Source organism: Chiloscyllium plagiosum, unplaced genomic scaffold (assembly GCF_037043375.1).
Source record: "Chiloscyllium plagiosum isolate Xiang-an unplaced genomic scaffold, Cpla_swu_hap1 HiC_scaffold_14, whole genome shotgun sequence".
Classification (NCBI taxonomy): domain Eukaryota; kingdom Metazoa; phylum Chordata; class Chondrichthyes; order Orectolobiformes; family Hemiscylliidae; genus Chiloscyllium; species Chiloscyllium plagiosum.
The window spans coordinates 2,210,937-2,233,265 of NW_028270152.1; the positions used below are offsets into that span (position 1 = coordinate 2,210,937).

Genomic DNA, 22,329 nt, shown 5'->3' on the forward strand with positions numbered 1-22,329 from the left:
TGTCCCAACTCCTATGCTCAATGGGCATGCCAAACTCCTTCTTCACCACACTGTCTACCTGCAACTCCACTTTCAAGGAACTATGCACCTGCACCCCTAAGTCTCTGTTTAGCAACACTGCCCGGGGTTCTACCATTAATAGCATAAGTCCTGCCCTTGTTTTCCCTACCAAAATGCAACACCTCACCGTTATCTAAATTAAACTCCATCTGCCACTCCTCAGCCCATTCTCCCAACTGATCAAGTCTACTGTACTTCGAGATAACCTCTTCACTACACAACAATTTTGGTGTCACCTGCAAACTTACTAACCCAACAACCTATATTCACATCTGAATCATTTATATAAATGACACAAAGCAGTGGACCCAGCACTGATTTCTGCAGCACACCTCTGCTCACAAGCCTCTAGTTGGATAAACAACCCTCCACCACCCTCTGTCTCTGACCTTCAAGTCAATTTTATATTCTAGCTTCCCTGGATTCGATGTAATCTGACCTTGCTAATCAGTCTTCCATGTAGAAACCTGTCGAATGCCATGCTGAACTCCATATAGTCAATTCTACTGCTCTGCCTTCATCAATGTTCTTTATCACCCCTATCTCAATCCTTTCAATAGGATGTGTATCCTTGGATATTTAGTTCCCACCACTAATCCCCTTGCAGTCATGTTTCTGCAACCCGCAACCACAGTTTTGTTAGCGCGGATGAAATGATATCAGTCCGAGCCCAGAGTGCGGTTCAACAATCGGTAACGTTTATTGCTATAATAACGCCGGCGGAGACCAACCGAGGTCCGAATCTCGGCTGCTCTGCTGTTTCCGCACGCAGCTACGTATTATATACTTTTAGTTGTTAGGATGTGTGGAATTTGAGGATGAATGGGATGATAGTTCCCCATCATCACTGGAGTAGGTGCAAATGCAATGTTTCCTGCCGTCCCAGGAGAGTTGCAGGGCACGCACAATAGGGTGCTAATTGGTTTATGTAAAACGGGTCCGGGTATTATCTGCTTGTCTCTCTCTGTGAGGGCAGGGGCTAGCACCCCCCTTTGTTCCCTTGGGGTGTTGGTGTGTATTGGTCTGTCTGTTCCTGTCTGGTGGATGCCTGTCCTTTGTGTCAGAGTGGCTCCGTATCGATGGGTATGGGTGTGTTTCAGTCAGTCTCTTGATGTGATTAGGAGATGGGTTTCCATATTAATTAATTCCGGAGTTTTGGTCCATGAGTCATGGGTTGTGTTGGTCTAGTGTGGATTTGATCTGTCCTCTGTCTCCTATCTCCCGGTCATGTGGGCGGACCGGCAGCTGCTGAGTTTTTGTGGGTTTAAAGCTGCGACTGCTGTTTAAAACACAAAATGAATTCTTATAGTTTCCTGATGTAGACATAGACCCGTGGCAAAAGCAGGGCGGCTCTGATGCCTGCTTGCAGTCCCTCCTTTCGGCAAGGGGTTGGACACGTCCACACCCCCAATGCCGATATTTTAAAAGTCGGCTCCTCGCCCGGTACATTCCGCCGGCCGTCATGCTGCAGTCATGGGACCTTTGGATAGTCCCGGGAGATGGTCACATTAACTCGAGCCCTGTGAGCTCACGGTGCCCGATCGCCCGCCAGGAGTCGATGGCGTGGAGCATGGTCTTCCTGGCCTTTCGTTTTTTGTGCTGGTGGCATGAATGACACGCCACCAGGAGCCAGGCCAGAGCCAGCAGTAACTGTATGCCTACAATGGTGTGCGAGATGATTCGGATCCAGGGATGGATGTTTATGTTCAGGCCCCAATCCCACACCCTCTGCGCCCACCCCTGGGACTGCAGAGCTCTGTCTGTGTCCTCCTCTAGGTCCTTTACATGCGACTGCAACTGGTGATACAATTTCACTGAGTGTCCTACCTGGGTCCTAAGCTCCTGTAAGACCTCAGCCAAATGTGGGATGGGGGCTTGTTCAGGCTCCTGATATTCCCTGAGGGTGTCCCTGAATTTATCAGTAATTTGTATGGACTCGGGGTTCCGTCGTCGGACCTTTGAGATGTGAGCTTGCCCAACCGTGACTGGGCACCTGGGGGTGAAGCAGAACTCGTGCTGGGGGATCGGGCACTGCAGTCCATTATACCAAAATGAGGTTTCAAGAGTGGAGACACAATATCGTCCCCCCCCCACCATACCCCGCCCTAGTGAAGTGGGGGCCCGTGGGTTCGATTTCAAGGGTGCAACCCTGTGTCCGGTTGAACTCGCAGTCCGCTGTTTCACTCCTTCTTAAGGGGTGAGGGCAGATGGTAATCGCCCCTCGCTGCTTGCAGCCTGTAAGCGGCACCCCGTACACAGCGCCATTTCGAGATATGGCTGTGTGGTGAGCTAAACGATATTTGAGGGAAGCGTTTTCCCGTATGACTCCGATGTTCTCAATGTGAAACAGGGGAAATGGCCCCGACTCTGGGGTGACCACGGGGATCAGGAGGACAATCCCGACTCATGTCGCCTCACTGACCTCACAGTCGGGAATCACTGGGTATACTCTGGTCATACCCTTCAGAGTCCGGCTGTTGAGTGGCCCGGAGCGCCCCGCGAGTGAGGCCAGTTTGGCGCTGTCGATCCAGTCGGGCACCTCCCCCCTTTGGACCTGGTCAAGATTATGCCGGATCTGGGCTACCATCCACAGGCCATACGCATGGCACAGCTGCCCCTCGTTGATATGGGCCGTGTTTTCCCTTTCCCGGTCTATAAGGCGGTTAATGGTGTGGGCGTGTGTCTCCAGGACTGCAATGCCGTCGAGCTGGATGTACGCTCCCTCTTCCCCCAGGCGTGCCTGGTCTGCCTGATTTGTGAGAGACCTCTGTAGCAGGTCCCTTATTACCCCTTTTAGTTGCTCGACCTTTTCGTTAAGGCCCTGGATGTCTAGGGAGTTTATTACGGATGTCCCCGTGTTGAGTCCTGTGAGAGCATCGTTGACTATGTCCCGTCTGTGTCGTTGTGTGTGTGTGTTATGTATGTCATTTCGGTAGTGGGTTGCCCCCATGGCGTCTATAGCCTTCTCTATAACCTCCTTTCCCATCATGGCGTATAGGTTGCGTACCTGTGCTGGGCAATAGTCCGGTACCCAGATGCCCGATATATTGACCAGCACAGGCACGACCTCGTGTCGGACGTTGTCATAAAGGGCCTCTCCTACATCCCACAATACCAGTCCCCCCGCGGGCCCCAATCCCAGAGAGGGGCACGGCAATATCTCGGGAGTCGTGGTCGGGGGCGGTGTGGTCGGGGCGGGTGGAAAACACAAATACAAAGAGACTACCGCGGCATCAGTAGGCTCGTAATATCCGCAAACAGACAGATCCCGTACAGGAAAGGCATCAAAGGCCGGGACAGAGGAGAGGTCCTCTGGCATGGTACACATTGTCCCGAACATGCAACCCCCCAAGTCCATCGCCTCAGCACGCCGGAGGCAGGTCGGCCGCGGGTCGCGCTCCGACGTGCAGAATAAACAGAGTGTCTGTACGCCCGGGAGGACCTCCAGCCAGGCGTTGTAGAATGCGTCGATCACATCGGGCTTGTCCCTTGCAGGAATACAGATGGTGTCGGACGCGTTGAAGGCAACACCGTGGCGGTAGAAGTTGTCATGTATTTCGGGGAAGGAAGGCGCCAGTCGTAGGATGAAGAGAAGAGCACGGAGGAGAGCGGTGCACCGGTGAAGCATGATCTGTGGGAAGAGAGGGAGAGAGGCAACCTTACCAAGGGTGTAGGGTTAGTGTGTGTAGGAGCAGGTCTCCCTGGAACCGGTCCACCTGTTGCACTGTAAGGAGAAAGAGGGGCGGTTAGAGTCAAGTCAAGGGGGGGGGGAGGGAGTGTCTGTCCGGTCGGGGCTTAAGGGTAGGGCTTAAGCTGGGACCAGTGTTTCCACCTGCCCTTTCCCTTCATGTCGACACAGGCGCACGTGTCGCTGGTGAGGATGATTTTGTGCGGTCCCAGCCACCGGGGGGCGAAGCCAGGCTGGTCGGTGCCGGCCCTGACCAGGACTTTGTCCCCAACGCCGGGAAGGGGTTGGGCGGGCAGATGTGGTTGCAGTTTTGCCTGGTCCCTAATGTCCTGCTGGTCGCGCGCGGTTTGTCTAAAGGCCCGCAGCTGCGTGTCCAGCTGCCTGATATAGCGCGTCATCCTGTCCCTCAGGGGGGCCATGTCTTCCCCCCCCGACCATGACGTTCTCTGGTAGTCGCATGGCCCTCCCCGTCATGAGCTCGAAGGGAGTGAGGCCCGTGGAGCGGCCTGGGGTGGCCCTTAAGCGCATCAGTATGCAGGGCAGAACGTCCACCCAGCCCTGCCCTGTTTCGGCGATCGCCTTCACGATCGCCGCTTTGAGGGTCCGGTTCATGCGCTCGACCATCCCGGAGCTCTGGGGATGGAACGGGACGTGGAAGCGCTGTCTGATGCCCAGGAGGCGGCAGGCCAGTTTCATTGCGCGTCTGGTGAAGAGCGTGCCCTGGTCCGAGTCAATCTGGAGGGGGACCCCCCAGCGAGGGAAGATGTCGAAGGCCAGCACTCTGGCCACGGTGGCGGATGTACAGTCCCGTGTAGGGAAGGCTTCTACCCAGCGCGTGAAATGGTCAACGATCTCCAGGCAATACTTCTTGCCACGGCTGGGGAGTAGGGGTCCTGTGAAATCAACTTGGAGGTTCTCCCAGGGCCCCTTGGGCCATGGCTGGTGCACCAGGGGAATGCGCAGGGGCCGCCCCGGGTTGTGCTGGGCGCAGACAACGCATCGGCGGCAGTGTTTGGCCATGTCGCGGCCGAAGCCGGGCCACCACCAGTCAGTCTGGAGCCTAGCAAGTGTACCGTCACGGTCCGCGTGGTCCGGTTCGTGGTGTAATTGCATCAAGGTCGTTCTGATAGCCGCGGGTGCCATGACCCTGTTGCCGTGCCGCCACACCCCATTAAGGCCGCGGGCTGCGCTCTTTGCCAGCCAGTCCTCTAACTCACCGGGCTGCGCGCAATTCTGGATGTCCAGGACATTCACGTCCCGGACCTCAGTAGCAGGTCCCGCATGCGCGGGCGGTCGTCCTGCGCCCGCGGCGGGCTTGGCGGCCAGGTTGGCCCAATGATTCCCAAGCTGTTCAGCGGTGGTGGCCCGCTGGTGTGCTTTGATTTTTATCACCGCAGCGAGCAGGGGGAGGCGTGCGGCCGCCACCAGGTCGCGGACCGTATTTTCGTGTTTAATCTGACCACCGCCGGCCGTGATAAAGCCCCGGCGGCTCCATGCTGCCATGTAATCATGGACTACCCCGAAAGCATACTGGCTGTCGGTAAAGATGTTTACCCGCTTGCCTGTTCCCAGGCGGAGTGCGGTGGTGAGGGCGACCAGCTCCGCGACCTGGGCGGAGGTGTCGCCCCCCATCGTTCCCTGTGCTCGGGTGGTTCCGGTATGGTCGACCACCGCCCATACCGTTTGGTAGGACCCCTCGACAAGCCTACGTGAGCCGTCCACATACAAGGTCAGGTCGGGATCAGGGACCGGGCTGTCGGCCACGCAGTCCCCCTCCGCCGAGTCGATGGCGGCCTGGCAATGGTGGGGTTTCCCTACCGCGATAATCCCGTCGGCGGGGTTTGGCCCTGTGTCCCTAACGATCTGAATGGACTGGTCCTGGGGGAGGAGAACCGCCTCCCAAGTTGCCCTGCGGGCATCCGAGACCGTCCGGAGGCGGCCCGTGTTCAGGAGTTCAACTATCGTGTGTCTAGTGTGTAGTATCTGTCCGGACATAGTGACCGGCTCACACACCCGGACTGCCCATGCGGCGCAATCCAGCGCCGACACGCAGCGGTGCATGCCCTTCACGACCGGGGACTCCTTTGTGGAGTAGTAACCTACTGGTCTCATGTGGTCGCCTGATGTTTGCGTGATAACAGCGCTGTAAAACCCCCCCTCGAGTCCGTAAAAGATGTGGAATGGCTTCGATAGGTCGGGGAGGCGCAGGGCCGGGGCGCTGAGGAGATGGGACTTTAACATAGAGTAAGCGTCGTCCTGTTCGGGTCCCCATACCACCCTCTCCGCTCCCGGCCTGCCCCCCTTCACCAGGCGCTGAATGGGTTCGGGCGATAGTGGCGAAATGTGCAATGAAGGGGCGGCAGTAGTTAAAAAGCCCCAAGACACGGCGGATTCCCCTGACTGTGTCCGGCCGCGGCATGTCAGTGATGGCCGACTTGCGGTCGGCAGGTAAGGTCTTGCTCCCCTGGCTGATGTCGTGTCCCAGATAGCGGACTTTAGCTAGTCCGACCTGAGCCTTCGTGGGGCTTATCTTGAATCCTGCCCGGGCGAGTGTCCGCAGGATGGCGGCCAGGGCCCCCAGGTGTTGGCGCACATCCGCAGATGCGATCAAACGGTCGTCTACATATTGTAGGAGGGTGCTTGAGAAGGGGGAGAGGTCGCACCCCTCCAGGGTCCGGCTCATGACCCTGTGGAAAATGTTAGGGCTATTGTGGAAGCCCTGTGGCAGGCGGGTCCATGTGTCCTGCCTGTCCCGCAGCGTGAAGGCAAACTTGTCCTGTGAGTCACGGTGCAGGGGGATGGACCAAAAGTCATTTGCCACGTCCAGGACCGTAAATATCCGATGTGAGGGTTCGAGGCCGTTGAAGATGGTGGTCGGGCTGGCTACGATAGGGTGTTCATTGAGGGTGACCCTATTGAGTGCCGTGTAGTTGATGGTGAGCCTGTAGCTGCCATCCGGCTTCCGGACTGGCCATATAGGGGAGTTGGTGGTGGACGCTGTCGGGCGCAGGACGCCGTGTCGGGTGAGTTCGGCAACGATTGCCTCAGTGGCGCACTGCGCCTCAGGTTTAATCGGGTATTGTCGGTGCGGGGCGTGTACGGGTCCGGGTATCCGCTCAGGAGGAGAACGGACGAGGCCGCAGTCCTGCTTGCTCGTGGCCCACACCTCCGGGACTAGTTGGCAGACAGCTCCGAAGGCACCGTCCTTGGCCCAGTCCCGGGCGATGGCACACTGGGTGCAAGTGTAGCGACGGATTTAGTGGGCACCCATCTCCCCTCGTGGGAGCTCTTGTGAAGATCGTGGGATGTCCACAGGAGGCGACGGTGGAACGCATCCACCACCGCCCCCAGCTCGCCCAGGAGGTCGACACCCATGATCGTCCCCTCCGAGTTTGGGCAAACCCAGAAATATACGGGGAGTAAAATGTTGTCTACCTCTAAGAGGACAGCCTCGCTTCGGCGTGCAATAACCGAGCTCCCCCCAACCCCTTTAATGGAAATGGAGTGGTGGGTTGAGGGAAGGTCGAGGTCGGTGAGGGAGACCGACGCCTCCGTATCAATCAAAATCTTGCATCGGCGGCCCCCTAGCGATGCGGAAACTCAGATACAGGGGTTGGCTCCCGGGATGGGGGCCGACGCTACTCAGTCTTTGCTCAGTCTGTAAAAGCTCGAGCAGCTGGCCCCGACTGAGCTGATCCCAATCGGGGGGTGGTGGGTTTCGGGCTTGGGCTGCGGGTCCTGTGGGGTCCGGGGTTGCTGTTGACCCCTTGTCTGGGGGGTTCCTGGTCGTGGGGACGTGAAGAGTGCGGCTGTGAGGGTGGCCGGCCCCCCTTTTGGCCCCAGGGACGTCGGAAAGAGAGCGGGCATTGGGCTTTTCGGTGTCCCGGCTGTTTGCAGCGGAAGCAAATGTCCGGTCCGACCGTCGAAACTGCTGCAACGGCGGGCGCCGCTCGGTTGTCAAGGGACATGGCCCAGTTCTCAAGCTCTGCAAAGGCGACATAGGGCACCAGGCCCGTCCGTAGGACTGCCTGGTGTGCGGGGCTCAGACCGTCTTTGTATAATTGAATGAATGCGGGGTTCTGCCTATCAGCGTCGGGAACCTCGCTGTGTGCTCGGAATGCCTCGAACTTGCGGACCCCATATTCCTGGGCGTCCTCCCCAGGCTTCTGAGTGATACCCACAATGGCGTTCCAGTCGACCGGTGAATGGCCGAGCACCTCGCTGACATCAGCCTTGAAGTCGGCGAGGGCAACCTCCTGTTCGCGACGGGTATGGTTGTGTTTCAGTCAGTCTCTTGATGTGATTAGGAGATGGGTTTCCATATTAATTAATTCCGGAGTTTTGGTCCATGAGTCATGGGTAATGTTGGTCTAGTGTAGATTCTATCTGTCCTCTGTCTCCTATCTCCCAGTCACGTGGGTGGACCGGCAGCTGCTGAGTTTTTGTGGGTTTAAAGCTGCGACTGCTGTTTAAAACACAAAAATGAATTCTTATCGTTTCCTGATGTAGGCATAGTCTCGTGGCAAAAGCAGGGCGGCTCTGATGCCCGCTTGCAGTTTGAACATAGGACATGTGCAGCGCAGTACAGACCCTTCATCCCTCGATGTTGCGCCAACCCGTGGAACCAATCGGAAGCCCATCTAACCTACACTATTCCATTATCAACTGTATGCTGTACCTGCATGCTTACCTTCATTGACTGGTGTACAAGAACACCCAGATCTCTTTGTACTGCCCCTTTACCTAAATTGATTCCATTTAGGTAGTAATCTGCCTTCCTGTTCTTGCTACCAAAGTGGATAACCATACATTCATCCACATTAAACTGCATCTGCCATGCATCTGACCATTCACCTAACCAGTCCAGGTCACCCTGCAATCTCCTAACATCCTCCTCACATTTCACCCTGCCACCCAGCTTAGTATTTGCTAATGTTATTACTAATACCATCTTCTACATCATTAACATATATTGTAAAAAGATGCGGTCCCACTGGTCACTGCCTGCCATTCCGAAATGGAGCAGTTTATCACTACCCTTTGTTTCCTCTCAGCCAAACAACTTTCAATCCAAGTTAGTACTTTGCCCCCAATACCATGCACCCTAATTTTACTCACTAACCTCTTTTGTGGGACTTTACCAAAAGCTTTCTGAAAGTCCAGGTACACTACATCTACTGGATCTCCCTCTTCAATCTTCAGAGTTACATCCTCAAACAATTCCAGAAGATTAGTCAAGCATGATTTCCCCTTCATAAATCCATGCTAACTCTGACCTATCCGGTTACTACTATCCAGATGTGTCGTAATTTCATCCTTTATAATAGACTCCAGCATCTTTCCCACCACTGAGGTCAGACTATAATTTCCTGCTTTCTCTCTCCCACCTTTCTTAAATAGTGGTACAACATTAGCCACCTTCCAATCCGCAGGAACTGATCCCGAATCTATTAGACTAGATGGGATTATGGTTCATAAGGAGGTGTTAGCAATTCTGGAAAGTGTGAAAATAGATAAGTCCCTTGGGCTGGATGGGATTTATCCTAGTATTCTCTGGGAAGCCAGAGTGGAGATTGCAGAGCCTTTGGCTTTGATCTTTATGTCGTCATTGTCTACAGGAAAAGTGCCAGAATGTTATCCCCTTGTTCACGAAGGGGAGTAGAGACAACCCTGGTAATTATAAACCAGTGAGCCTTACTTCTGTGGACCCGGGGAGAAGGTGAGGAGCAAGTGATTTAGAATATTCCTGAGAATTTTTTTTTCTCTCCTCAAAGATGCTAGACACATGGACTATACATACAGTGTGGTGGAGGCAGGTACTCTTGCAACATTTAAGAAACATCTGGATGAGTAGTTAAAATGCCAAGGACATAGTAAGCTATGGACCAAGTGCAAGTAAACAGGATTAGTGTAGCTTGGTGTTTGTTGACTGGCCTAGACATGATGGGCCAAAGAACGCAATTCTATGCTGTATGTAGAAGCATAAAATATAAAGCAAGGGTGACTGTGGTGCAGTGGTAGCATCCCTAAAAAAATATAAAAGCAGGGAAGTGACGGGACACTTTCCTTACCATCACAGCATAACAAATAAAACAGGTTTGTTCCCCTAATGTTTAGCTGGAGGAAATTCAGTTTCATTCATTAATAGGTGCAAGTAAAATATTGCAAAATACAGGATGATTGCCTTCCAAAACTTTGAGGACAGGTACATAATAGGGTTAGAGACAAAATAAAGCTCCCTGTATATTGTACCCGTCAAACACTCCAAGGATGGGGTTAGATAGGCTGTCTAACGTACAGTATTAGATACAGATTAAGGCACTCTCTGCATCAAATCATTAAGACACCTCATTGCCACCTTTCCTATAGCACGGTGGCACAGTGGTTAGCACTGCTGCCTCGCAGCGCCAGAGACCCGGGTTCGATTCCCGCCTCAGGCGACTGACTGTGTGGAGTTTGCACATTCTCCCCGTGTCTGCGTGGGTTTCCTCCGGGTGCTCCGGTTTCCTCCCACACTCCAAAGATGTGCAAGTCAGGTGAATTGGCCATGCTAAATTGCCCGTAGTGTTAGGTAAAGGGGTAAATGTAGGGGTATGGGTGGGTTACGCTTCGGCGGGTCGGTGTGGACTTGTTGGGCCGAAGGGCCTGTTTCCACACTGTAAGTAATCTAATCTAATCTAATCTAAACTGTATGCCTATCCAATGACCATTTAAATGCCCTTAAAGTTGGTGAGTCTACTACTGTTGCAGGCAGGGCGTTCTACACCCCTTCTACTCTGTGATTAAAAAAACTACCTCTGACATCTGTTCTATATCTATCACCCCTCAATTTAAAGTATGTCCCCTCGTGCTAGCCATCGCCATTCGAGGGAAAAGGCTCTCACTGCCCACCCTATCTAACCCTTTGATTATCTTATATGTCTCAATTAAGTCACCTCTCAACCTTTTTCTCTCTAATAAAAACAGCTTCAAGTCCCTCATCCTTTCCTCGTAAGACCTTCCCTTCATACTAGGCAACATGCTAGTAAATCTCCTCTGAACCCTTTGCAAAGCTTCCACATCCTTCCTGTAATGTGGTGACCAGAACTGTATGCAATACTCCAAGCGTGGTCGCACCAGTTTTGTGCAGCTGCAGCATGATCTCATGGTTCTGAAACTCAGATAGTGGTTCAGATAGAGACTGTCCAGACAGTACAGTTCACTCCTGTCCTAATAATGATGTCAGTGCTGTAGTAAATTAAAGCCCTTTTTCCCACACCACCCTCAGGCTTTCTATAGCTATATCAGGAATAAAAGAATGAGTAGAATGAGATTAGGGCCAAACAAACATAGTAGTGCGAAGTTGTGCGTGGAGTCAAAGGAGATAAGGAAACACTAAATGAATACTTTTCATCACTATTCACGCTAGATAGGAAGATGATAAGTGTTTTCTTTTGTGTTTCATTTTTTCAGCGGTCTATTTGGGAATTTAGAATAGTGGGAATGGAGATTAGGGCAGTTGAATGTTCCTCCTGCAACATGTGGGAGGTAAGGATCACCTCTAGTGTCCCTGCTGACTTCATTTGTGGGAAGTGCACCCAACTCCAGCGCCTTGAGAACCGTGTTAGGGAACTGAAGCTAGAGCTCGATGGACTTCGAGGCAGAGGGAGGTAGTTACTCCACAGCCACATGAAGAAGGTAGATGGGTTACCATCAGGGGTAGGAAAGGCAACCGGCAGGCAGTGCAGGGATCTTCAGTGGTGGTTCCCCTCAAACAACAAGTATACCATTCTGGATACAATTGGAGGGGAGGGGGGACAGCTTCCCAACTGTGAACATGGGGCACAGGTCTCTGGCAAGTGAAGGGGTCCTCGGAAGGTGGGCTGGAGTCCTGATTGTAAAAGTACTCTCGGAGGCGGAGGCAGTGGAAGAAGTGTTCTACATCATGACGCGTATTAAATTCATTGATGCGTGGTCAGAGGGGGATAAAGGTAAGGCCTTTGCTGAGGACTGATCGTTCGTCCTCAGTGAGGGGGAGGTCTGGGGAGATGGTGAAAACCCGGCAGGGCTGAGAGCTAGGACCTGGTGTAGGTATGGAGCTGGAAGTGGGGGCGGAGACTGTAACTGGAGTGGGCCTGGTGGTAAGGGGAATGGGGATGGAGTCATGAGCAGGGGTGGTGTTCCCCTCAGGGTTCTGGGGGGCGGGGATGGTGACAGTGGGATCTGTGGGTGACATGTCAGCAGTATGCAGCTGAGTGGTGTTGGTGGGGGCTGAAGTTGTGGCAAACACGGCAGTGGGGGGTGCAGAAGTTGCTGAGTGTGTGACGTCAGCGATGATGTGAGGCGGGAGGCGGAAATGATGTCACGTGAGGAATCATGAGGGGCGAAAGTGGCTGTGGAAGTGGCCATGATGGGGACGGAAGTGACGTCACTTTGATCGCCGTGGGGATGGTAGCTGTACCAGCCTGATTCCTGATGAAGGGTTTTTGCCCGAAACATCGATTTTCCTGCTCCTTGGATGCTGCCTGACCTGCTGTACTTTTCCAGCATCACTCTGATCTAAACTCTGGTTTCCAGCATCTGCAGCCCTCACTTTTGCCACTCTGGAGCAGAGTATGTCCCTGTTGCTCAGAGGGGAAAGGGAAGGGGAGCAGAGCTTTAGGCGGACAGATAGGAGGTTTGATGGGAACGAGAGAGACTCACACTTGGTGAGTTGCCTCCCAGGTGCCAGGGTTCGTGATGTCTCTGATCGTGTTTTTGGGATCCTTGAGGGGGAGGCGGAGCAGTCCCAAGTCATGGCCCACATAGGCACCAACGACATAGGTAGGAAGACGGGTGGGGATCTACAGCAGAAATTCAGGGAGCTAGAGCTAGAACAAACAGTGTTGTTATCTCTGGTTTGTTGCCCATGCCCGTGCTAGTGAAGAGAGGAGCAGGGAGAGAGCAGAGCTGAACACATGGTTGCAGGGATGGTGCAGGAGGGAGGGTTTTGGATTCTTGGATAATTGGAGCTCTTTCTGGGGAGGTTGGGACCTCTACAAACAGGATGGTCTTCCCCTGAACCAGAGGGGTATCAATATCTTGGGGGGAGGAAATTTGCTAACGCACTTCGGGGGAGTTAAACTGATGCAGCAGGGGGATGGGAACCTGAATTGTAGTTCCAGTGTATAGGAGGGGGAGGGTAGTGAGGTCAAGGATAGGTTTACAAGGTTGCGAGAGGGCACTGGAGGATAGGAATCTTGGTGTCTATGTACATAGATCCGTGAAAGTTGCCACCCAGGTTGATAGTGCTATTAAGAAAGAATATAGTGTGTTAGGTTTTATTGGTAGAGGGATGGAGTTCCGGAAACGTTTTGTCATGCTGCTATACAAAACGCTAGTGCAGCCTCACTTGGAATATTGTGTACAGTTTAGGTCGCTCCATTACAGAAAGGATATGGAAGCATTGGAAAAGGTGCAAAGGAGATTAACCAGGATGTTGCCTGGTCTGGAGGGAAGGTCTTATGAGGAAAGGCTGAGGGACTTGGGTCTGTTCTCATTGGAGAGAAAAACATAGAACATAGAAACGTACAGCCCTTCAGCCCACGATGTTATGCCGAGGATTTATCCTAATGTAAAATAACCTAACCTATGCACCCCTCAATTCACTGCTGTCCATGTGCATGTCCAACAGTCGCTTAAATATCCCTAGTGACTCTGTTTCCACCACAACCGCTGGCAACACATTCTATGCATTCACAACTCTCTGCATAAAGAACCTACCTCTGATATCCCCTCTATACTTTTCTCCTAATATCTTAAAACTATGACCCCTTGTGCCAGTCAATCCTGCCCTGGGTAAAAGTCTGGCTATTGACTCTATCCATGCCTCTCATGTGAGGATGAGGCGTGAAGGCTCAGTTAGGGGGGTTGAGAGTAAGAAGTTAGCCAGAAAAGATCTAAAGAGAGGGCTAAGAAGAGCCAGGAGGGGACATGAGCAGTTGTAGATGGATAGGATCAAGGAAAACCCTAAGGCCTTCTATAGATAGCTGCTGTGGTTCTGTTCGCCGAGCTGGAAGTTTTTGTTGCAAATGTTTCGTCCCCTGTCTAGGTGACATCCTCAGTGCTTGGGAGCCTCCTGTGAAGCGCTTCTGTGGTGTTTCCTTCGGCATTTATAGTGGCCTGTCCCTGCCGCTTCCGGTTGTCAGTTTCAGCTGTCCGCTGTAGTGGCCGGTATATTGGGTCCAGGTCGATGTGTTTGTTGATGGAGTTTGTGGATGAGTGCCATGCTTCTAGGAATAGGGCAAGCCAAACAATTATAGGGCAAGCCAAACAAAGAACAGCCAGGGAATTCCTAGAGACATGTCACTCATCCACAAACTCCATCAACAAACACATCGACCTGGACCCAATATACCGGCCACTACAGCGGACAGCTGAAACTGACAACCAGAAGCGGCAGGGACAGGCCACTATAAATGCCGGAGGAAACACCACAGAAGCGCTTCACAGGAGGCTCCCAAGCACTGAGGATGTCACCTAGACAGGGGACGAAACGTTTGCAACAAAAACTTCCAGCTCGGCGAACAGAACCACAGCAACGAGCACCCGAGCTACAAATCTTCTCACAAACTTTGAACCTTCTATAGATAAATCAAGAATAAAAGAATGACTGGAGTAAGATTAGAGCCAATCAAAGATAGTAGTGGAATCTGAGTACATAGGAGAAACGCTTAATGAGCCCTTTTTGTCAGTATTCACATTGGAAAAGGGCAATGTTAGTGAGAATACGGAGATACAGGCTACAAGATTAGATGGGATTGTGGTTGACAAAGAGGAGGTCTTAGCAACTTAGACATAGTCAACCAGACAGGATTGATTAGCCAAGAAGATTAGATAGGGTGGACAGTGAGAGTCCTCTTCCTAGGATGATGACGTTGGCTTGTATGAGGGGGCATTGCTGCAAATTGAGGGGTGATTGAGTAAAGAACCAGCCTCTGACATCTATCTTAAATCTGAGTGGTAAGGGCGTAGAATGCACTACCTGCCAATGTAGTTAACTCAGCCACATTAGGGGCATTTGAACATTCCTCGGATAAGCATATGGATGGGATAGTGTAAGGGAATGGGCTTGGATTGGTTCACAGCTTAGTGCAACATCGAGGGCCGAAGGGCCTGTTCTGCACTGTATTGTTCTATGTTCCTTGTAAGTGTTGTTCCCTTGTTTAAGAGTCGGAGTCAGGACAACCCTGATAATTATAGGCCAGTGAGCCCAACTTTGGTTGTGGGTAAAGTGTTGGAAAAGGTTATCAGAGATAGGATTTTCAATCACCTGGCAAGGAATAATTTGATTAAGGATAGTCAACACGGTTTTGTGAAGGGTATGTCGTGCCTAACTAACCTTTTGAGTTCTTCGAGAAGGTGACTTAACAGGTGGATGAATGTAAAGTATGTGGACTTCATTAAGTTTTGGGATTGAAGGTAATTTAGCAGTTTTGATCAGAAATTGGCTAGCTGAAAGAAGACAGAGGGTAGTTGATTGAGGGGAAATGTTCATCCTGGAGTTCAGTTACCAGTAGCGGGCCGCAAGGATCTATTTTGGGACCACTACTCTTTGTCATTTTTATAAATGATCTGGATGTGGGTGTAAGGGGGATGGATTAGTAAATTTGTGGATGACACTAAGGTAGACAGAGTTGTGGATAGTGCCGAAGGATGTTATGGGTTACAGAGGGACATAGTTAAAATGCAGAGCTGGGCTGAGAAGTGGCAAATGGAGTTTAATGCAGAAAGGTGTGAGGTAGTTCACTTTGGAAGAAGTAACAGGAATGCAGAGTACTGGGCTAATGGTAAAATTCTTGGCATTGTAGATGAGCAGAGAGGTCTCGGTGTCCTGGTGCATAAATCCCTGAAAGTTGCCACCAGGTTGGTAGAGTTGTTAAGGCATATGGTGTCTTGGTGTTTTTTGGTGTCTTGGCATTTGTTGGTAGGGGGATTGAGTTTCAGAGCCATGAGGTTATGCTGCAGTTGTACAAGATACTGGTAAGGCCGCACCTGGAATACTGCGTACAATTCTGATCACCGCATTATAGGAAGGATGTGGAAACTTTGGAAAGGGTTCAGAGGAGACTTACTAGGATGTTGCCTCATATGGAAGGTAGGTCTTATGAGGAAAGGCTGAGGGAACTGACGCTGTTTTCATTGGAGAGAAGAAGGTTAAGAGGTGACTTTATCGAGTCATATAAGATAGCCAGAGGGTTCGATAAGGTGGACAGTGGGAGCCATTTTCCTCAGATGGTGAAGGCTAACATGAGGGGACAGATATCAGAGGTAGTTTCTTTACTCAGAGAATAGTGGGGGCATGCAATGCACCGCCTGCAACAGTAGTAGACTCACCAATTTTACGGGCATTTAAATGGTCATTGGGTAGGCATATGGATGAGAATGGAATAGTGTAGGTTAAATGGACCTCAGATTGGTTCTATAGGTCAGCGCAACATTGATGGCCAAAGGACCTGTACTGCGTTGTAATGTTCGATGTTCTATTAATCTACTTTGTCAATTTGCACATGGTTCAGGTAATAATCCAGAGATTGTGCACCTTGAGGTTCTGGTTTTTAATTTTGTCTCTAATTCCTGATAATCCCCAAACAGAACCTCTCATCTACACTTGTCTATATTGTTAGTGCCAATGTGGACCACAACAACTGGATCCTCCCCTCCCTCTCCAATACCTTTTCAAGCCAACTTGAGATGTCCTTCACCTTCACCAGGCAGGCAACACACAATGTGGGAATCTTGATCCTGCTCACAAAGGATGCTGTCTGCCCTCTAATTATACAACTTCCTACCACTATCAGTTTTCTTTGGCTCGCATCATTTTAATGGCTTCCTGGACCATAGGGTTGTGGTCAGTTTGACCAAAATCTCTGCAGACTCTTTTCTCAGCCACACAGGGAGAAAGTACCTCATACCTGTTTGGATAAAGTCAAGAGCTGAGGGTCCTCCAATGCTTTGTTCAGGATGTCTCTAACTGCCTCACTTGTCACAGTTTCCTGACCTTGACCAGTGATCAAATGTGAACTATTAAAGTTAAAAAGTGTGACTGCCTGGAACACAGTGTCAAGGTAACTCTCCCTGTCCCAATGTGTCACAACGCCTGAACCTTGGGTTTCAGCTCATTAACTCTGAGCTAGAAGTTCTTTGAGCTGCACACACCTACTGCAGATGTGGTCATTGTGGCTCACAGTAGGATCCATCAGCTACCACATCATGCAACCTTTAAGGAATCCTGGTCTAGCACTCCCAGATCCCTTTGTACTTTGGCTTTATGAATTTTAGTCATAGAGTCATAGAGATGTACAGCATGGAAACAGACCCTTTGGTCCAACCCGTCCATGCCGACCAGATATCCCAACCCTATCTAGTCCCACCTGCCAGCACCTGACCCATATCTCTCCAAACGCTTCCTATTCATATACCCATCCAAATGCCTCTTAAATGTTGTAATTGTACCAGCCTCTACCACATCCTGTGGCAGCTCATTTCACACACGTACCACCCTCTGCGTGAAAAAGTTGCCCCTTAGGTCCCTTTTAAATCTTTCCCCTCTCACCCTAAACCTATGCCCTCTAGTTCTGACTCCCCGAACCCAGGGAAAAGACTTTGTCTATTTATCCTATCTATGCCCCTCATAATTTTGTAAACCTCTATAAGGTCACCCCTCAGCCTCCGACACTCCAGGGAAAACAGCCCCAGTCTGTTCAGCCTCTCCCTGTAGCTCAGATCCTCCAACCCTGGCAACATCCTTGTAAATCTTTTCTGAACCCTTTCAAGTTTCACAACATCTTTCTGATAGGAAGGAGACAAGAATTGCATGCAATATTCCAACAGTGGCCTAACCAATGTCCTGTACAGCCGCAACATGACCTCCCAACTCCTGTACTCAATACTCTGACCAATAAAGGAAAGCATACCAAATGCCTTCTTCACTATCCTATCTATCTGCGACTCCACTTTCAAGGAGCTATGAACCTGCACTCCAAGGTCTCTTTGTTCAGCAACACTCCCTAGGACTTTACTATTAAGTGTATAAGTCCTGCTAAGATTTGCTTTCCCAAAATGCAGCACCTCACAATTATCTGAATTAAACTCCATCTCCACTTTTTGGCCCATTGGCCCATCTGGTCCAGATTCTGTTGTAATCTGAGGCAACCCACTTTGCTATCCACGACAGCTCTAATTTTGGTGTCATCTGCAAACTTACTAACTGTACCTCTTATGCGCGCATCAAAATCATTTATGTAAATGACAAAAAGTAGAGGGCCCAACAACAATCCTTGTGGCACTCCACTGGTCACAGGCCTCCAGTCTGAAAAACAACCCTCCACCACCACCCTCTGTCTTCTACCTTTGAGCCAGTTCTGTATCCAAATGGCTAGTTCTTCCTGTATTCCATGAGATCTAACCTTGCTAATCAGTCTCCCATGGGGAACCTTGTCGAACGCCTTACTGAAGTCCATATAGATCACATCTACTGCTCTGCCCTCATCAATCTTCTTTGTTACTTCTTCAAAAAACTCAATCAAGTTTGGGAGACATGGTTTCCCACACACAAAGCCATGTTGACAATCCCTAATCAGTCCTTGCCTTTCCAAATACATGTACATCCTGTCCCTCAGGATTCCTTCCAACAACTTACCCACCACCGAGGTCAGGCTCACCGGTCTATAGTTCCCTGGATTGTCCTTACCACCCTTCTTAAACAGTGGCACCACGTTTGCCAACCTCCAGTCATCCGGCACCTCACCTGTGACTATCGATGATACAAATATCTCAGCAAGAGGCCCAGCAATCACTTCCCTAGCTTCCCACAGATTTCTCGGGTACACCTGATCAGGTCCTGGGGATTTATCCAACTTTAACCGTTTCAAGACATCCAGCATTTCCTCCTCTGTAATTTGGACATTTTGCAAGATGTCACCATCTATTTCCCTACACTCTGTATCTTCCATATCCTTTTCCACAGTAAATACTGATGCAAAATATTCATTTAGTATCTCCCCCATTTTCTCTGGCTCCACACAAAGGCCGCCTTGCTGATCTTTGAGGGGCCCTATTCTCTCCCTAGTTACCCTTTTCTCCGTAACATATTTGTAAAACCCCTTTGGATTCTCCTTAATTCTATTTGCCAAAGCTATCTCATGTCCCCGTTTTGCTCTCCTGATTTTCCTCTTAAGTGTACTCCTACTTTCTTTATACTCTTCTAAGGATTCACTTGATCTATCCTGTCTATACCTGACACATGCTTCCTTCTTTTTCTTAACCAAACCCTCAATTTCTTTAGTCATCCAGCATTCCCTATACCTAGCAGCCTTCCCTTTCACCCTGACAGGAATATAATTTCTCTGGATTCTTTTTATATCATTTCTGAAGGCTTCCCATTTTCCAGCCGTCCCTTTACCTGGGAACATCTGCCTCCAATCAGCTTTCAAACGTTCTTGCCTAATACTGTCAAAATTGGCCTTTCTCCAATTTAGAAATTCAACTTTTAGATCTGGTCTATCCTTTTCCATCACTATTTTAAAACGAATAGAATTATGGTCGCTGGCCCCAAAGTGCTCCCCCACTGACACCTCAGTCACCTGCCCTGCCTTATTTCCCAAGAGTAGGTCAAGTTTTGCACCTTCTCTAGTAGGTACATCCACATACTGAATCAGAAAATTGTCTTGTACATGCTTAAGAAGTTCCTCTCCATCTAAACCTTTAACACTATGGCAGTCCCAGTCGATGTTTGGAAATTTAAAATCCCCTACCATAACTACCCGATTATTCTCAAGATAGCTGAGATCTCCTTACAAGTTTGTTTCTCAATTTCCCTCTGACTATTGGGGGGTCTATAATACAATCCCAATAAGGTGATCATCTCTTTCTTATTTCTCAGTTCCACCCAAATAACTTCCCTGGATGTATTTCTGGGAATATCCTCCCTTAGCACAACTGTAATGCTATCCCTGATCAAAAATGCCACTTCCCCTCCTCTTTTGCCTCCCTTTCTATCCTTCCTGTAGCATTTGTATCCTAGAACATTCAGCTGCCAGTCCTGCCCATCCCTGAGCCATGTTTCCGTAATTGCTATGATATCCCAGTCCCATGTTCCTAACCATGCCCTGAGTTCATCTGCCTTCCCTGTTAGGCATTGAAATAAATGCAGTTTATTAGTCCTACCTTGTCCCTGCCTGCCCTGACTGTTTGACTCACTTCTGTTCTCAGCTGTACCCATCTCAGATCGATCTCTTTCCTCACTATCTCCCTGGGTCCTCCCTGCCCCCCCGCCCCCCCCACTTACTAGTTTAAATCCTCCCAAGCAGTTCTAGCAAATTTCCCTGCCAGTATATTAGTCCCCTTCAAATTTTCTCACCATTTAGAAAATAGTCCATGCTTGTATTCTTTTTTCCAAAGTGCAAAACCTTGCATTTGCTCACATTGAATTTCATCAGCCATTTCCTGGACCACTTTCCTGAACTGCCTAAATCTTTCTGCATCCTCCCCACCTCCTCAGTACCAACTGCCTGTCCACCTAACTTTGTATCATTGGTGAACTTCACCAGAATGTTTCCAATCCCTTCATCCAGATCATTAATATATAAAGTGAACAGTTGCAGCCCCAGCACTGAACCCTGCGGGACACTTATGCTGGGGCTGCAACTGTTCACAGGCTGCCATTCCAAAAAGGAACCTGTTAGCCCAACTCTCTGCCTTCTGTCAGTCAGCCAATCCTCAATCCATACCATAGCTCACCTCAAACACCATGAGCCCTCACCTTACTCAGCAGCCTCCCGTGAGGCACCTTATCAAAGGCCTTCTGGAAGTCTAGATAGATAGCATCCACTAGGTTTACCTGGTCTTACCAACTTGTTACCTCTTCAAAGAATTCTAACAGGTTTGTCAGGCACAACCTCCCCTTACTAATCCATGCTGAATTGTTCTAATCCGATTCTGCACTTCCAAGAATTTACAAATCTCATCCTTAACGATGTTTTCTAGAACTTTATCAACAACCTGAGAGGTTGAACAGGCTGGGGCTGTTTTCCCTGCAGCATCGGAGGTTGACGGGCACAGATAGGATAAATAGACAAAGTCTTTTCCCTGGGGTCGGGGAGTTCAGAACTAGAGGACATAGGTTTAGGGTGAGAGGGGAAAGATATAAAAAAGACCTAAGGGGCAGCTTTTTCACGCAGAGGTGGTACGTGTATGGAATGAGCTGCCAGAGGAAGTGGTGGAGGCTGGTACAATTACAACATTTAAGAAGCATTTGGATAGGTATAGGAATAGGAAGAGTTTGGAGGGATATGGGCTGGGTGCTGGCAGGTGGGACTAGATTGGGTTAGGATATCTGGTTGGCATGGATGGGTTGGACCAAAGGGTCTGTTTCCATGATGTACATCTCTATGACTCTATAACTGAGATTAGGCTAATCAGCCTATGATTTTCCATCTTTTGTCTTGATCCTTTCTTGAACAAGGGGGTTACAAAAACAATTTTCCAATCATCTGGGACTTTCCCTGACCCAGTGACTTTTGAAAGATCACAATCAATGCCTCCACTATTTCCTCAGCCACCTCCCTCAGAACTCTAGGATGTAGCCCATCGCGGCCAGATTTATCAGAGTTTAGACCTTTTATGTTTTCTAGCACTTTCTCTTTTGTAATTGCTGCCACACTCAACTCTGCCTCAGACTCTCCTTAATTGTTGGGATATTACTCACGTCTTCCACTGTGAAAGGTACTTATTAAGTTCTTCAGCTATTTCCTTATCTCGCAGCACTAGCCTTCCTGCATCAATTTGGAGTGGCCCAATGTCTACTTTTGCCTCTCGTTTGTTTCTTATTGGCTAGCCTACCTTCTGATTTGATCCTCTCCTTCCTTATTTCTCTCTTTGTTGTCCTCTGTTTGGGAAGATTACAAAAACAATCTTCTGATTTTGCCCACGATTGGCAACATTGTCTTCAATCTGTTATTCTCTATATTCTGGAATATTTTTACCATATAGGTTGCAGGGGTGTATCGGCAGGCAGAAAGGTGGTTTGAAGTGTGTCTACTTCAATGTCAGGAGCATCTGGAACAAGGTGGGTGAACTTGCGGCATGAATTGGTACCAGAGACTTCGATGTTGTGACCATTTCAGAGACAAGGATAGAGCAGGAGTGGTTGTTACAGATTCCAAGGTTTAGATATTTCAGTAACATCAGGGAAAGTGGTAAAAGAGGGAGAGGTGCAGCATTGTTAGTCAAGGACAGTATTATGGTGGCAGAAAGGACTTGTTTGATGAGGACTTGTCTACTGAGGTATATGTGCTGAGGTTAGAAACGGGAAAGGAGAGGTCACCCTGTTGGGGAGTTTTCTACAGCCCTCCAAAAGTTCCAGAGATATAGAGGAAAGGATTGCAAAGATGATTCTGGATAGGAGTGAGAGTAGTAGGGAGTTGTTATTGGGGACTGTAATTTTCCAAATATTGACTGGAAACACTATAGTTTGAATTGTGAACAGGCGGGTTTCCTGACACAGTATGTAAATAGGTCAACAAGAGGTGAGGCCACATTGGATTTGGTACTGGGTAATGAAC

General features: G+C 49.8%; 1 protein-coding gene across 1 annotated transcript in view; it reads right to left on the reverse strand.

The window, feature by feature from the left end:
- Nucleotides 1-742: 742 nt before the first annotated feature.
- LOC122561366 (uncharacterized) overlaps nt 743-22,329 on the reverse strand; it is an 86,338-nt gene continuing 64,751 nt past the window's right edge. Inside the window, 2 exon segments of the mRNA XM_087994031.1 lie at nt 743-2,151; nt 2,153-3,691. Of these exon segments, the coding sequence (XP_087850157.1) occupies nt 1,564-2,151; nt 2,153-3,691 (2,127 nt within the window). The 3' untranslated portion in view covers nt 743-1,563.